Here is a 16,831-nt window from a genome sequence, read left to right as displayed (position 1 = left end):
ACCTCTTTTTCTCCTTATCAGCCGTCATGTTTGCAGGTAATCTCAGTCGCAGTGCTGTAACTCCTTCAGTCTGAGTTAAGTCCAACTTTTGAGTCAATAGAAGTTTGTTATTGATTTTGAAAAAAAAAAAAAAAGTGCCGGTATTAGACCCAAATGCGCAGGTCAGAAGGGGCCCAGTGCCGGATCATGCCATGAAGCAGAGAACCGCTCGGATTAGTCCGGGAATCTAGGCTGAGGAGCCCGCAGCAGGAGAAAGGGGATTGGGACCGTACAGTCTCAGAACACTGCCGAGGATCGTACAGCCTCTCACCCGCACAGGGAAGCGTTCCACTAGACTGGAAGAGAGCAGAGCTACCGTCGCAGCTGTCGAGAGAAAACCGCCCGCAGGTCCGCTTGCCAAAACTTTTCCTCGCCCTCTGATAGCAGAAGTCCCTCCACAAGCTACTCGGGCTCTGACCTGAGTGTCAGCTGGCACGGTGACAGCGCTCCCACGGCGCTGATTGGTTCGCACCGCCGCCGGGAGCCACCCCCTCTCTGCTGATCATCGCCGCCCTCCCCAGAGAGCCCGGAGCTGCGCGCCTACCTGTTTGTCCCCTTGATGTACAACAGGTGTCTGAGGGAGTAGCGCAGGGTCATTAAAGGAATAATACTAATTTGAAAATAAAGTAAGATTGCCCACAACGATTTTTAAAAAATAAATCTTTAAAAGCAGTGGTGTTTACATGTATGCCATGCAAACATGTCAAGTTCAAAATATGGAGAGAGATACAAAGTTTCTTTTTATTCTCAAAAAAGACAAAAAACCGATTTTATTTACTGGTTTTTATTTTTATCAGCTAAACATAAACTCTTTTAATGAAACAAGAAAAGTTGCGTTATTGTGGAAAATAATTTATAAATCATTGTAGAGAATCAACATAAATTACATTCTTGTAGATTTGCCTGTGAAAGAGAGGAAGAATGGAGAGCAAGAAGGAAAGAAGGAGAAAGGAAGAAAGAATGAAAGAGAGAAAGAAGGAAAAAAGGAAATGGAAGAAAGAATGAAAGAAAGCAAAAGGCATCCCTTTCAGAGAGAAGGAAAGAAAGGAAGGAAGAAAGAATAACTGGCTGTTCACTCTGTCCAGATACTTGTTCATCAGTTCTCAGAAATGTAACATTGTGTTGTGTTCTGGTTATATAGACCATATTGTTGCCAACTGATGGTTCACAAGATGCACCTTCAATCTGTTTTCAGAAAACTGGTTGATCATTGGTTGAGCTAATGGTTCATACATTGACCTGTTAGAGAAACTCAGGACTCACTTGGGAGCAATTTACCAATTCAGGACAGATTTAGAAAAGAATCGAATATAAATTAATTAAAATATGATTGACATTAAGACAACTTTAAGACTTATGCATGTTAAGACTTACACAATGAACTTATTCTGTTTTGGAAGTTGAGAATTCAACACAGACACGTTTAACATATTTTGATCAACACGATTAAAACAAATTACAACCGGGGAAAAGCAGAGAAGTGCATATAATCAGTTACATGATGTACAAAAGCAAAACTTGCAAAAGGAATGAGAAACTCATTTTTTGATGTGCAGAAGTGACACAGTAATTTGAAGATTGAACAGGTAGTTTTAAGAATTTCAATTCTGTTCTGAGAAATGCACCCAAACTGAGAAAAACTGTAAAATATTAATATTTAAATTTCCTTATCTTAAAACCCTTCAACTGTCATGGACCCAGTGACTTTAGTGCAAGTATTTTGGGGGTGAGACTCAAGAGGTCAAAGGAAAATATTAAATATTAGCTCTGATGCCAAGCTTTATACTTCCAAGTATTACCAAAGTATTGAAACAAAAGCTAACGTGTTCTTCACAGATTTAACTTCCATGCATGAACATTTCACACTCAAAGTAATTCAAATTAATTACTGAACCAAACTTGAAAAAGCTGCTTCTGCCATTAACAATAACTTTAAGCACATGCAGTCTAAAGTAGACCAGAAATGTAAATATATCTATGCAGTCGTTCCTACAAAAACATTAATGGAAGTGTTGCGTCTGGGAAAATGAAATGTTCCATATAGTAAAAATATCTAGCTGCAGTGCATGTACATAAACAGCATGGCTCAGAAATTACACATTTCTTTATCAGTTGGTTAAAGTTAGCTAACTTCAGTTAAAACCGTGAAAGAGGCTCACCTGTGATGCAGAGATGTGTTGTCCTCCTTCTCCTCCTGAACGCACAAAAATAGCAGAAACTTGACTTCAAAGACACTTGCCACATCCTGACAAGGACCAGGCCTACTGGGCTCTCAGCACCCTGAGCTAGCACCTGCTAGTTAGCAGCCTTAGCTAGCGCACTGTGACTTTACTGTGTTGAGTTCAGGACACCACAGCATCCTGAGCCTCACTCAACTACAGGAACAGAGTTAAAATAATCTTGCTGCTGATGCTGAAGGATCAAGCAGCAATACAAACTAGATAATTATTTGTTTACATGAAAAATAACAGTCTCCATTTAATGCAAACCCTGCTATTTATCACAATAACAAAATGAAAAACTCACTAGACTATTCTCTACTAATAGCACAATATTTAAAACCAAGTGTGGGATTTGTGAAACTTCAATGAAGGGCGACTTCACAACTTTTATGATTTTGGATAACACTAGAATTGTTCTTTATTGAAGTTTCACAAATCAGATAAAGGTTTCACAAATCCCACACTTGCTTTTAAATATTCTGATATGAGTTTAGAATAATCTAGTCCAGATTTGAAGAGTCTAGGTGTTGTAGTTTTTTAGCTAGAGTAAATTAAAGATGCTGATGGTAGTGAAAAAGTAGGTGGAATTGCCCTTTAGCCATTTTCCAAATTGGAAGCAGCAATTGGAAACCAACTTCAGCTTCAGGGGCTAACATACAGTTCTCTTAATGTATAAGAAATCGATGGTCGGCATAAAATTAATCTCAAATGCATCATTTAATCAAATACTCTCATAAATGATGGTGGCATTGGCTGTAGGTGTTTGCTTTGCAATCGGTGGGTTGCCACATTGATGCCTGGTCTACTGTTGAGATTTCATTTTGGTGTATTAAAGGCATTATTAAAAAAGAAACCAAAATACCACACCAGCATTCTGTTCTTTGTAAAAATTACTTTTGTAGTCTCGTTTACGGTTTTACATTGTAGATATAAATATCAGCAAAATTAGTAATTTTGGCTGATTAGTACTGTTAAGTTTAGGGTAATTAACTGCTGGCAATATTTTTCTATGAACTTTACAAGTACTAATATTTTTGCAATATATTTCTGTATTTTCTACATTTATGACTGTCAAAATTACTTAGGATATATGTTTATTGAGTTAAGATAATTCCACATATTTTCTACAGTAATATAATGTTCTGGATATTACGGTCAGTAACCGTTGGTATTTCACAATTTTCTTACCGTAAATTTACAGAGTTTTTTTGCAGTGTTGACTTACGGTAATTCCATGTATTTTCTACGGTAATGAAATGTTTTTGATATGACTGTCAAAAACTGTTGGTCTTTTACCGTTTGTTACCGTAAATTTACTGACTTTCTTTGCAGTTTCGACTTACGGTAGTTCCATGTAATTTTTACGGTGATGAAATGTTTTTGGATATGACGGTCAAAAACTGTTGGTCTTTTACAGTTTTTTACCGTAAATTCACTGACTTTTTTTTTTACAGTGCACGTAAAAAATAAAACAATAATTTTTGGATTACTTTATTATCCAACTCTCTTGACTATTAACAATATTGAGGAGAAAAACAAGATCTTTTGTGTCAAAAGTCTTGTGGTTGTTTTGGGATCGTGGGAGCTCAGAGTGCTACTGGTTGGAATTCAGGTGTGTGGATAATTGTTGTTGTTATGGCTGCTGTTGAGGATTTTTTGCGGGATCCGTCTGAGGAGGGGTTGGAGCGCTGCACACGCGAACAATTGCTAAAGATCGCTGAACATTTTAAATTGGAGATCAGTGATAAGCGGTCTAAGGAGAGTATAAAAGCCATCATTAAAGCTAATTTAACTGACTCCAGTATACTAGGACCAGCTAAGTTGCAAGCTGCCGCGACCTGGTTGGTCGCGGCAGCTTGTTCAAAAGTCAAGCTAGTGTTTTTGACACTAGCTTGACTTTTGAACAAAGGCGGGAGCTGCTTTTACTGCAGGCTGGGATAGAACAGAAAAGATTGGATGTGAAAAAACTGGAGTTGGAAGAACGTAAATTGGGTTCAGCTAGTGTGGGCAACGCCCCCCTTGATGCTACCGGTAGGGGAACGTCTAGCTCGTTTGATGTTGGGAATAATCTACGTTTAGTTCCTCAGTTTTCTGAATGGGATCCAGACACTTTTTTCTCCCTGTTTGAGCATGTTGCTGATAGTCGAAGTTGGTCTGATTTGGACCGGACCCTGCTTTTACAGTGTGTGTTCACAGGCAAAGCACAAGAAGCATACTCTGCCCTCACAGGGGATGAAAGTAAAGTTTATGCCACTGTGAAGAAGGCTGTTTTAACAGCTTACGAGTTGGTACCAGAGGCTTACCGACAGAGGTTTCGGACATGGGAGAAGGCTGGAAAACAAACCCATGTTGAGTTTGCCAGGGAGCTGGGAATCCATTTCAATAGGTGGTGCGCTTCCTTAAAAGTTAGCACTTTTGTTGGCCTCTGTAATTTGGTTGTCCTGGAACAGTTTAAAAACTCTGTTCCGAGTCACATTGCTGTATATATTAGTGAACATAACATGAAGACAGCTGCTGAAGCTGCTAAGCTGGCAGATGGATATGTTCTACACAGGGGTGGCCGTGAGTATCAACCTCGCAGTGATTTTGGTTACAGGAGTGGCAATCAATCTTTTGTGGGAAGTCATGCAAAGGAGGAAGGCGCTGGTCCTGATATGAACAGTAGGTCAGAACGGATTTCCAGTGGACATATGTATGTGGATCCGTCTGATGTATGTCATTATTGCAAAGCCAGGGGCCATTGGAAGCGGGAATGCCCTAAACGAGGTGCTCAAGTGAAATCTGTTGCTTTTGTTGTCTCTGAAAAACATGATGGTTTTGTTCCCTCTAAACAGGTGGACATAGGACGGAAGTACACTTTGGACCAGGGGGATTTTTCACCTTTTGTTTCTGACGGCCATGTGTCCATGGTGGGGAGTGATGCTACGGTACCTGTAAAAATTTTGAGGGATACTGGGGCTTTTAATTCATATATTGTGAGCTCTGTATTACCTTTTTCTGAAGAAACCAACACTGGAGATCATGTTTTGATGCGGGGAATGGGACTTATGGTGGAACCAGTTCCGCTGCATAAGTTGACATTGACTTGTGGATTGGTTCAGGGAGAAGTTATCATGGGGGTGCGCCCTGCACTTCCTCTGGAAGAAGTGGATGTAATCCTGGGTAATGATCTTGCTGGTGGCCGGGTGTGGGCTGATTGTCCACTACCTGCTCCCATAGTAACTTCTTCCCCTGATCTAGGGAAGTTGGATGAGAGAGCTCAGTGTTTCCCTGGGGTTTTTACAGCTTGTGCGGTGACATGAGCTATGTGCCGTGCTGAGTCTGCACCTGTCCCTGACCATGAAGGTGGAGGTGCAGAAGATGGTGATTTTTTCTCTCTTCATGTCCCTGACTCTCTTTTATCTGTTTCTCACAGAAATGGCGGAGCAGAGAGCAGATTCTTCTCTTCGCCACCTTTTTGATCAGGTTGTCGCTGATGAAGAGAGTGTGGCCTGTGGGTATGTGTTGAAGGATGGATTGTTGGTGCGGAAATGGTTGGTACATGGGGAGAATTTTGTTGGTGGTCCACTCTGTCAGACTGTTGTTCCCTCTAAATTTCGCAGTGAAGTGTTGCGGGCTTCCCATGATCAATCAGGACATTTGGGGGTCCACAAGACTTATAATTATATCCTGCGTTATTTTTTTGGCCTCAGTTAAAAAGGGACGTGTCAGAGTATATCAAAACCTGCCATACATGTCAGATGGCAGGGAAGCCAAACCAGAGCATCAAGCCGGTTCCCTTGTATCCAATTCCAGTGGTTATGCAACCCTTTGAACACCTCATTGATTGCGTTGGTCTTTTACCTCGTTCTAAGGCTGGGAGTAATTATTTGTTGACGATAATGTGTCGGACAACAAGATATCCAGCTGCGTATCCACTTGCGTACTATTACTGCTAGGTCTGTGGTGAAGGCTCTGACCCAATTTATTTCTATTTTTGGTATTCCAAAATTTATTCAGTCTGATCAAGGTTCAAATTTTTCTTCTCATTTGTTTGCTCAAGTTTTGAAACTGTTAAAAGGTCAAACATAATCAGGCTTCTGCATATCATGCTCAGAGTCAAGGTGCTCTCGAGAGGTTCCACCAGACCCTCAAGTCCTTGTTGCGGAGTTACTGTGTGGAGTTAAATCAGGATTGGGAGGATGGCTTACCATGGCTTCTGTTAGCTGCTCGTGAGGTGGTGCAAGAGAGCACTGGTTTTACTCCAAATGAGCTTGTTTTTGGACATGTAGTGTGTGGACCGCTAAAACTGTTACATGATGCTGTGAGTTCTTCAGAACCTCCAAGTAAGTTAATTGACTATGTCAGTGGGTTTAGACATTGTTTGTATGTGGGGGTGGAAATGGCTAGGGAGAAGTTGACCTCTTCTCAGGAGAAGATGAAGCGCATCTATGACCAAAAGGTGGAACATTTGTGTTTTAGTCCTGGTGATCAGGTACTTGCATTATTGCCAATTGTCAGCTCCCCCTTTCAGGCTAAATTTACAGGCCCATTTACAGTCCTGCGCAAGCTGTCAGATCAAAACTATCTGCTGTCAACTCCGAGGCGTAGGAAGTCATCACAGCTTTGCCATGCGAATTTGTTAAAACCATATTACACTCGGGAGTCACAGGAATCTGTTATTAGAGATAAAGAGATGCAGGTTGATAAGACTCTCTGTAGCTACTACAGTGAGTGGTTTGGGTTTTTTATCTGCACTTGAAAATGATGGTGTGATTCCACCTAATGAGAGTTTGTTGACTGGCAGGCTGACAAATTCTGATGCACTGAGGAATTTGGATTCTTTATTTGCACATTTGTCTCAGGAGGTGGGCACTGAGTTGACTGCTATGTTTAATGAATATCATTGTTTGTTTGGTGATGTGCCCAGTCGAACTCATTTAATTCAACATAATACCGATGTCGGTGAGGCACAGCCGATTCGCCAGCGCTTTTACAGGATATCTGAAGAGAAGTGGAAGGTAATGGAGGGGGAGATTCGGTACATGCTTGATAATGGTATTGCTGAACCCTCTGCATCTAGCTGGGCATCACCTTGTTTGTTGGTGGAGAAGGCTGACAAAAGTTTTAGATTTTGTACAGATTACCGGAAAGTGAACATGGTTACAAAATCTGATGCTTATCTTATGCCACGCATGGAAGACTGTGTTGATCAGGTGGGTTCAGCTCAGTTTGTCAACAAATTTGATTTATTGAAGGGTTACTGGCAAGTTCCATTGTCTGAGAGAGCTAGAGAGGTTTCTGCCTTTATAACTCCCTTTGGTCTGTTTTCTTAATCTGTAATGAGTTTTGGATTGCGAAATGCACCTGCAACCTTTCAGCGTCTCATGAACATGGTTGTGTCTGGGTTGGAAGGGTGTGCTGTATATTTGGATGATGTGGTGGTCTTTAGTGATATGTGGAAGGAACGTCTGGCTCACATACGTAAGCTGTTTGAACGACTGGCGGAAGCACACCTGACCATTAACGTGTCCAAGTGTGAGTTTGCTAAGGCTACTGTTACCTATCTGGGTAAGGTGGTGGGGCGAGGGATGGTGCGTCCAGTGGAAGCCAAAGTAACTGCAATCTTGCAGTATCCCGTACCAACAACAAAAAAAGAACTCCAGCGGTTCCAGGGTCTCGTGGGGTACTACCGCAGTTTTTGTAAGAACTTTTCTACGGTGGTTTCTCCATTGACAGATTTGCTAAAGGATAAAGTGAAGTACACCTGGTCAGCTTCCTGTCAGAAAGCTTTTGATGATATCAAATCTGTCCTCTGTTCTTCCCCTGTTCTTGCAGCTCCACGATTGGATCATCCTTTTGACCTGCATGTGGATGCAAGTGATGTAGGTGCAGGTGCTGTCTTATTTCAGCAAGATGATGATGGAAACCTGTGAGTTTCTACTCTAAAAAATTCAACCATTTTCAGATGAACTATTCTGTCATTGAGAAAGAGGCATTGGCACTAATTTGGGTTTTACAGCATTTTGAAATATATCTGGATTCTGGCAGTGTTCCTCTGGTGGTCTATACTGATCACAACCCCCTAACATTTTTGCATTCATTGGAGTGTCCAAATCGCAGATTGATGCGATGGATGTGGGGATTGAATGGGTGATTGTGGTAAGACTGCATAGTTCATTAGTATTGTAATTGTCACCTAGTTGCTAGGCTAAATCGCTGTGTCTTTTTGGAGTTCCTGTTGGGACTCCATTTTTATGGGGGAGAGTGTGACGATCCCTCCTGTCCAGTAGGTGTCTCTAGTCCTCTACGTGTTTTTTTCTTGTTTCTTTCAGGAAGCAGGTAGATGGGCTGTTAATGGCAGATGATAAATACTGACATCTAGTCAGTCACTGGTCTGCTTGATTGCCCTCCGGACCAGGCCGGAACGAGCAGCATTAGCCCACACTTCTCTCTGACTGACTGTCCTGATCTCCCGGAGCTTATTTTTGTCATCAAATAAATTATTGTTTCTATAGATCCGCTCGTCTGTCTCCCTTTTTGTCCTCGCCTTTGAGCTGGTCGTGACAAATGGGTGTGCGTGCATGTGTGCGTGCGCGTTTGTTTGTAATACCTTGTGGGGACGATTTTCCTGACATATACTACGTTGTGGGGATCAATTACTACTTGTGGGGACCAGAGTCTGGTCCCCACAAGGGGGACCAGACACCTGACCCAAAAACCCTGTTTTTCAGATTTAGGGCTAAGGTATGAATTGAGTTTTGGTTAGGAATGGGGTTAGGTATGTGATGGTTAGGGTTAGAAAAGGGTAAAGGTAAGGTTTAGGCTGTAGAAATGAATGGGAGTCAATGGAAAGTCCCCACAAAGATAGCCAGACAAACGTGTGTGTGTGTGTGTGGTTTGGCGAACTGAAGACCTGACGGGTCACTCGCTTGGATAACCATTTAACCCGCTAATGGTGCGTTCACACTAAACCATTACGCGCGTTAAAAAACGCCTCTGACGCAGTTCGGCGCGTTGCACGTTTGATGCGTTCACACCATACGCACTTTGAGCGTCATGTGCGTCTGGTTTACATTCAAAGTCTTTGTGAAACATCGGACGCTTTGGACGCGCTCGAAGCTTCAAACGCTCAAAAGGGTTCAAATTGCGCCGCGCTAAACGCTTGAGCGCTGCAACTGTACGCAAACTGTACCCATTTAAACACAGTATGTATCTTTGGACCAAGCTTCACGCATTGATATTTAACCATTACAAATATGATGTAATAATGACAAAACCTTCATACAAACATGGTGTTTTAATACAGTGGATCTCTGTATTCAGCTGTTATGGGGCAGCTGCAGGCATTTGCCTTTTACATTTCTCCAGACTCCAGTTTTGAAAATGGAATAAACTTTATTCCTTCCTCTAAATGCTATGGGAAAAACGTGCTTTGTGCATGTTCCCCCACAACTTTTAACCATTTTTTCTGATTATTTTTCACCAAATCTGTATCACTGCAGCGCATTTAATAGCCAGCAATCAGTAAATCAGTAGCCAGACCGCTTCGCATGATTGACCCGACAGCTTTGTCCTCCGGGTAAGGGGCGCTTATTTTGGGGCAAATTACAACAAACCCAATGCCATCGTGTCAACTGAACAAGTGCGCATGCCTGACATTCAAAGTGCGAAACAGAGATGACGAAACACCCCTGGCCCCCCCACCTCCAAAATGAATCCGGCGCCGCTGGGTCAGAGCTAAGCCGAAGTAATCAGGCCAGAGCAGCATTCTGCCTCAGCCCCGGCAGTTAAGCTATCACAAGCCAGTCCAACTACATTTTTCAGAAACAAAGAATGAGATAAACTACTTCTGACGGTTGTTCTGATTAACAAGATAACTGAAGCTGCAAGATAATACCTGTCTATAACTGTTTTTCAGTAGTAGCCTAATATAAGTATCAATACAATCAATAAAGAACAGAGATGTTTCATTCAGACATTTAATTCCTTTCAAAAATTAAAATACACCTTCATATCCTTTGAAAATACAGTACATCTTTCACAACCAAAGCGCAACCAATAAAATAAAATAAAAAAATAAGCACAAACTCACATGACAGGCATGAAAACAACAAAAATAACACCACAGGTTTGATTACAGAATGTACTGACAAATACAGGAACCACAAAAAAACTAAACGTATGCAAACAGAAACAATCTGTATAGAAGAGTGATTTTAGCACTTAGTTCAGTTTTCACTACTTGTTACTGATGTGAAAAAAATCAGTGAACGTTAAGCTCAAGTATGTTTTAGTTGGAAACGGCAAATGGCAATTGAGGACTTCTGGGACACAGTGTTCTTTTTTGGGGGGCGTAGTGGGACAAACAACTTGACATTTAAAGATTTTCAACTAAACAAAGCTGCAGACGGAGACATAAAAAGAGGAGGAAGAGAGGAAGCTGAAAATGATGAGCAGAAGAAACCTGACTAACTGTTCTGTCTACTTGGCTTTCTGTGGAGTTCAGAGTTTAAAATTGGAATCAAACATTTGCTCCACATTCCACCGCTACAGTGAGATTCATGTTTACTGCTACATGTATGTTGCGAGTACGTAGTTACAGCATTACAGCATGCCAAGTTTCCCAAACTGTAATATTATGTTCACATGTTGACATAAATGCAGTTTTTTAGAGTTCGAGTGACGGAAAATCCATCAAGCAAGCCCAGTGTTGGAACACTAAAAGTACTCAGTGAGACTCCACATCCTGCTTCTTCAAATAATTCTATTATTTTTCACAAGCATAATTTAAAAATACATTATATTTTTTACATTGTAAATTGTTGCACTATTCTCTCTAAAATGGCCTGTTTTAACCCCTGTCACTTTAAAGGTTGCCGTTTTTTGATTGGTCAGCTGTGGATCCAGTAACCAAATTTGCTACTAAATTACATCATCTCAATGTGTTTTCACAGTGACTTCATAAGCTTTTTATAAGTGATCTGTTTTACTGGGCTTTGCAAAAGTGATTATCATTTTTCACATTTATTTCATCTACAACATTACATTCAAAGTCATTTATTGGTATTTTATGAGATCGGTTAATAGAGTGTTGTGTCTAATTCATTTAGAGTAAAGCCGAAGCTCAAGGTCTTCACACCAGAGGGTAATAATAGTTTAAGACTAACACTCCACATTCAACTTAACACACCATCACCAGTGTGAAACATGGTGGTGGCAGTATCATGGTGTCATCCTGAGGAGAAAGGTTTACCTTCCAGCAGAAGAACGACCCGAATCATACAGCCAAAACTCCACTGGGTTAGTTCAAATTAAAGCAGGTTTTGTGCTTTGAAAGGCCCAGTCAAAGTCCAGAGCTAAATCTAGTTGGGAAGTTGTAGGAAAATCTAAACAGTGGCTTGTAGACACTCTTCATCCAGTTTGAACATGAGCCATTTCCAAAGAGGAAGGGGGCCTAAATTTTGGTTTGTCAGTGTGCAGAGTAGCTAAGAAACCCCACCCATAAAGCAGCTTCTTGTTGGTTCCTCCAACCGTTGACCCGATCCAACCTGCAACATTTCCACTAGGTATGGACGACATAAAATCACCAACAAAGTACAATAAAGTTTGTGGTTTTAAAGAAAGCAATGAAATAAAGTAAGCACAGTAAAGTAGTGCTTTCCACAGACCAGTGATTCTCCTTTATTCTGGTCTTTCTATGACTATAAAGCTTCTTCTCCACAGCCGAGGCTTTAACCGGTTCTTCCCGTCAGCCCGACCAGATTCTGTTTTTTCCGTTTTTTAAAAACCACCTTATTAGTAGTACAAAGCAGATCTAGCCAAGCGATTTGATTGGAAGCAGACTGACTTTCTTGATTTTCTTGATGGATTTAAGTCAACATCTCAACCACCGTCTTCTAACTATGATGAGACCATAATATTCATAATTTCACGGTCAAACCTTCAGATCCAAACCTTTTCATCAGTTGTGTTGGAAGAGCCCATTCACCGTCAACTGCTCAGGGCAATGAACAAATTAACCAAAAGATGTCAGAGAATCTGGCCTCCCATGGGTACAAGCACAAAATAAAATATCATCAGCAATAGAGACACACCCGACTGGGACAGAACGGAACAAGATATTAACCACAGAGAGAGAGACTTGTCATTGGAGAAGAAGCTCAACACACCAGAGTGAAGCCAAGCCGGCCCACATTGTTCCCCCCAAACCTTCCTACCTCTCTGCTCAAACCTGGAATTTCAATCTAAGCAAATGTCTATCTAAAAACTTCTAGGGAAGAGTTTGGATGTAACGCACTAGAGGTGTTGCTTCTGTAGGTGGAGCACTCTCTTTTGGATCAATTTAGATCCACGGTAATCAGTCACACAATGTTAAATGTGAGTGAACTACAATATTTTCATGCTTAAATTCTAGCAGTAGTGGCGGTCCCAATCGTCCAAAGATCCAGTTCCAAGAGAGGGTAGGAACTGCTGGAGAAAACATGATATATGCAAAAAACTTGGACATTGAAATATGTGGAGTCTTCCTTACTCATCTGCTCGACTGAGAACTGAAAGTGAATCTGTGTCAGGGATTAAAGGAAGGCCTGGGAGTGACATACAGACAGACAGACAGAGTACATTTACCTAAAGGAAACAAGTATCTCATTGAGTATTGCACATGGAGTTTTCTCAGACCTTTTCTGACCTGCAACATAAAGTAAAGCCTCTGAACTTCAGAGGTGGGAGTGACGAGTCTCTGAAGATGGGAGTGTCACCAAAATTTATCACACAAACTCTACAGATAGCGATGAAAACATAAAGATGCTTTAAATAAAACTTAAAGACAACATGACAACAGCTCTCTGCATATTGTAAACAGACAATGCAGAGCAAATACATTCAGTTTCACGCATTCTTCAGTCACATGAACCCGCCTGGACTCTGAGTACAGACTGCTGAGGAACGATACAATACGTCCAATATGTCCAATACATCCAACACGTCAACCGATCGCAGCCGCCGCTCAAACAAAAGGTGTTACGGAAACAAATGGTGACCATCAACCTGCTGACCTGATGCCTGGATGACCAACACACTTAGCAAATATTTTTTTTTGGTTTTCTGGCTTAACAACCTGGTGAGGTGAAGAATCCAGAGACATTTCATAAAGTTGGTTCCTCAATATTTTACATCTACGCCGAGGGTACAGCAAATCAGAGTCAATGAACATGTATGCTGCTCCCTGATTGACGGTTTTGCTATTGATAGTCAATAGCATGTTAAGTAGCATAGGGCATGGGTATTTCAGCTTCCCACGCTGCATTTTCTTTTGATTATTTTAGAATTTTGTGGAAAAAAAATCCATATATAGGCGAATTTTCCGTGAATATGTGGAGTGGCATTCACTGTATTTTAAAATGTTGTTGTACTCTTCACCTCACCATCACCTTCACAAGCAAGGTGACTTTTTTCTTCCTTTGGTACGAGCATGTCCATGTGACAATGCAGGAATCGTTTTTCAATGAATAAAGCCAGATTTTTTATATAAAGGAATGTGATAATTATCGTAAACCACCTTCAATGTGTAAACGCTGTAGAATCAATGGTGTGGAAATACTTAGATTTTATTCTTTCAAAGGACAACCTGACAGTTTCAAATCCTGGTTAGAGACATGTAGGAATGTATAAAGAGTATTTCTTATGGTACGAATATGCCTCAAGGTTTATTTGCGATGTCACACAGACCAGATTGTTTCTATTTTTAATATAACTAGATGTCTGAGTCAGTGCAATGCAGAACCAGTCAAATTTTTTCCATATTTTCTTAGCTGAAAACCACAAACTTGAATTTAAGTAGATTTTGTTTCGTAAGAAACTAACACAGAATAATGCATAAAACTTGGAAATGAGTGGCATCTATTTGCATTCAGACCCCTTTAGTTTGATATTTATGTCTTAGAATGGTCCAGTCAAAGTCCAGACCTAAATTTAATTGAGAAAATATGGCATGTTTTGATGTCTTCCACACAAAGACTCTAGGTTTCCTTTAGGACAAATAATGGGTTTGAACTGATTATCAAACATTGGAAATCCATATTTTATTTATCTTCCACTTTACAGTTATGCACTACTATGTGGTTCTATTATGTGAAAAAGGAGAAACTTTTTCACATAAAAATGTCATTAAAAATGTCAAAGTTTATGGTTGTAATCTGAAAAAACTTGAAAAAGTCCAAGTGGTAACTCTTCAGTGCATCATAACTGGATTCAGGTAAACATGTTGGTGAAGACAGTCTGAGAGTGGAGGAGTCTGACAATTCTAATCATTATTATTTACAGAAAATAAAAGTTGATAAACTTTTTTTTCTACCTAGTTTTAAACCAAACAGGCCATGAAGGTTTGCTTTCCCATGAGTTGCAGTGGCTCCCTAACTAACATCATTGTCTGAAAGGGCTTAACTCAGCAACGGACGCTCCCAGTGTCATGCTACGTCAGGCTCAGTTAGCAAGAAACTAATGTACCATTTACGGCTTACTAAGAGCTGGAACATCAGTTTCCTACGATGGCGCATTGTAGAAAAAACAAAAATTGTAAGGTTGGAACAAAAACACAATGAAATTTCCTACCAAAAATTCTGAAATATTTTGAAATTTCTGAGTTTGAAAAGTCAAAAATGTTAGATTTTTGACTCTAAGAAAATTTTAAAACTCAGAAATGTCCAAGTTTTTTCTAGAAAATTTCTGAGATTAATCTAATAATTTCTGAGTTTATTGGTGGACAGTTAAATTTTTTTTTCTATATGTGATGGCCCTAATACGCCTGCTTTCTCTCCATTCTTTGCTTCAAATAAAGCATTGCTCAGCTAAAATTAAAGCTTAGCAATGCAAATGTTGAGGACTTGGTGCCTCTTCCTAACATTTCCTTTCTTGCTTTGATTAAAAGTAAGACATCAACTTCTCTGCCTTTCCTCGCTTCATTTTTCAGGTAATAAAGATTTTTTTTTTTCTTTAAATGTAATTATTCATTCATGTCTTTGCCATTCAGACACGTTTAAGAGGAAAAAAAACAAACATTCTTTACAGGCAGATACAGGACATGTCACATTGTGTGAAGGAATGAGCATCTCTCTGGAGATACATGCACACACCTGCCTCATGCTGCTGAAGCATACAGTTATAGTTCATATGTATGAATGGACAAACAAAAGCACAGGATCCGTAATGAAGACACAATGGTCTAGTATAATTCCTGGGGTATTTGGGATCCAACATGTCGGCAATCTAAGATGTTTCATCTCCGAAGTACGAGAATCCTTTGAATTCATCTTGGTTGATCTGCTTGATGATGCTGTCATCCACGGGCGTCAGGACAGGTTCTTCACGTGTAAAGTCCTGGTCAAAGTTATTGACGTCCCTTTTGGTTTTCTGTAAGAAACAGAACATCAGATAAGGTCCTGCTTGGTCAGATTTCAGCCTTTGTACTTGTGGGACTCCTGCAGCCGTGTCAGCGGTTTTTAACCAAGTTAGAAAACAAACAAGAACTTTCTTTGGAAAGGATTGGCACACAATCTCCCAGACTGAACTCACAATACGAGGTTTAAACGGTGGCTTGATCTTCTTCTGGTCCAGCAGCATCCAGTCAATTTCTCTGAAGAACGGATGGAGCTTGATGGCATCCTCACAGCCTTGCGCTGGCACACAGCCCAGTCGCTTGTTTGGACTCTTTGTCATGAACTGTCAAACACAAGGAGATAGAGGATCATTAGTTTAAAGGAGCTGCGTGGAAGGTTTAGTAACATCTTGTGGCATCGGCACAAACTGCAATGTATGTAGAAACTAGAAAATTCCTGAAGAAATTTAACCGGGGCCTGCCAGTTTTTAATCAAGTGTTCTGATGCTAAAAATTAGCATTAATGCTAAAGAAAGCTGCAATGTAGTCAATAACCTAAGGAGAGTCAGAAGCATGTTGACTAAGCTGTACTTGTACCACTCAGTATGTTGCATAAACTAAAATTAGCCAAAATGCTAATAATAGCATGAATGCTATCAATAGCATGTGGAGTATCACTAGCATGTTGTCTGTCATTGACTTACTCCATTCAGTATACGAAACATTGCTAATAAGTAAGAAAAGCGTTCTGATGCTAAAAATTTGCATTAATGCTAAAGAAAGCTGCAATGTAGTCAATAACCTAAGGAGAGTCAGAAATATGTTCACTAAGCTTTACTTGCACCATTCATTATGTTAAAATTAATGCAAAAGCTAAAATTAGCCAAAATGCTAATGTTAGCATGATTGCTATCACTAGCATGTTGTCTGTCATTCACTTAGTCCATTCAGTATACTAAACATGGCTAGCAAGTACAAAAATTAGCTAAAAGCTTATTTTAGGTAAAACGCTAATGCTAATGTACTGGCTTGCGCAAGCCAGTTCCATAACCTGAGAGAAAATGCTAATAAAGGATAATATAATAACTAACTCGAGGGAAAAAGATAATAAAAGCTATTATTGCACCGCCTATGGCCTATGGAGGTGCACTTACCTGAGAGGATTATTGAGGCTTTTATTTTGAAATTTTCATTAAGCTTCATTTGAAATTGCAAC

The 16,831-nt window shown here is 40.3% G+C and overlaps 2 protein-coding genes and 1 pseudogene across 5 annotated transcripts in view; 1 reads left to right on the top strand and 2 right to left on the bottom strand.

The window, feature by feature from the left end:
- The window catches only part of LOC106908370 (endothelial PAS domain-containing protein 1-like), a 301,962-nt gene extending 301,402 nt beyond the window's left edge, over positions 1-560 (bottom strand). For all 4 annotated transcript variants that reach the window (XR_015765374.1, XR_015765376.1, XR_015765377.1 and 1 more), the window contains exon 1: positions 3-560. Coding sequence is in view for 1 of the 4 variants with exons in the window: in XM_088012913.1 (XP_087869039.1) it covers positions 3-28 (26 nt within the window). In the remaining 3 variants the exon portion in view is untranslated. The remainder of the gene's footprint in view (positions 1-2) is intronic.
- A 4,607-nt stretch (positions 561-5,167) lies between these two features.
- Positions 5,168-8,124, top strand: LOC148155263 (uncharacterized; annotated as a pseudogene).
- A 2,084-nt stretch (positions 8,125-10,208) lies between these two features.
- Positions 10,209-16,831, bottom strand: part of LOC106908205 (protein kinase C epsilon type-like) — a 218,712-nt gene continuing 212,089 nt past the window's right edge. Inside the window, exons 14-15 of the mRNA XM_088013482.1 lie at positions 15,813-15,959; positions 10,209-15,650 (exon numbers count right to left, since the gene is read on the bottom strand). Of these exons, the coding sequence (XP_087869608.1) occupies positions 15,507-15,650; positions 15,813-15,959 (291 nt within the window). The 3' untranslated portion in view covers positions 10,209-15,506. The remainder of the gene's footprint in view (positions 15,651-15,812; positions 15,960-16,831) is intronic.

Source organism: Poecilia mexicana, unplaced genomic scaffold (assembly GCF_051168715.1).
Source record: "Poecilia mexicana isolate PSO_F unplaced genomic scaffold, ASM5116871v1 scaffold_15, whole genome shotgun sequence".
In the NCBI taxonomy this organism is placed as follows: domain Eukaryota; kingdom Metazoa; phylum Chordata; class Actinopteri; order Cyprinodontiformes; family Poeciliidae; genus Poecilia; species Poecilia mexicana.
The sequence above is the reverse complement of the archived record's forward strand: the minus strand, read 5'-3'. Positions and strand labels throughout refer to the sequence as shown.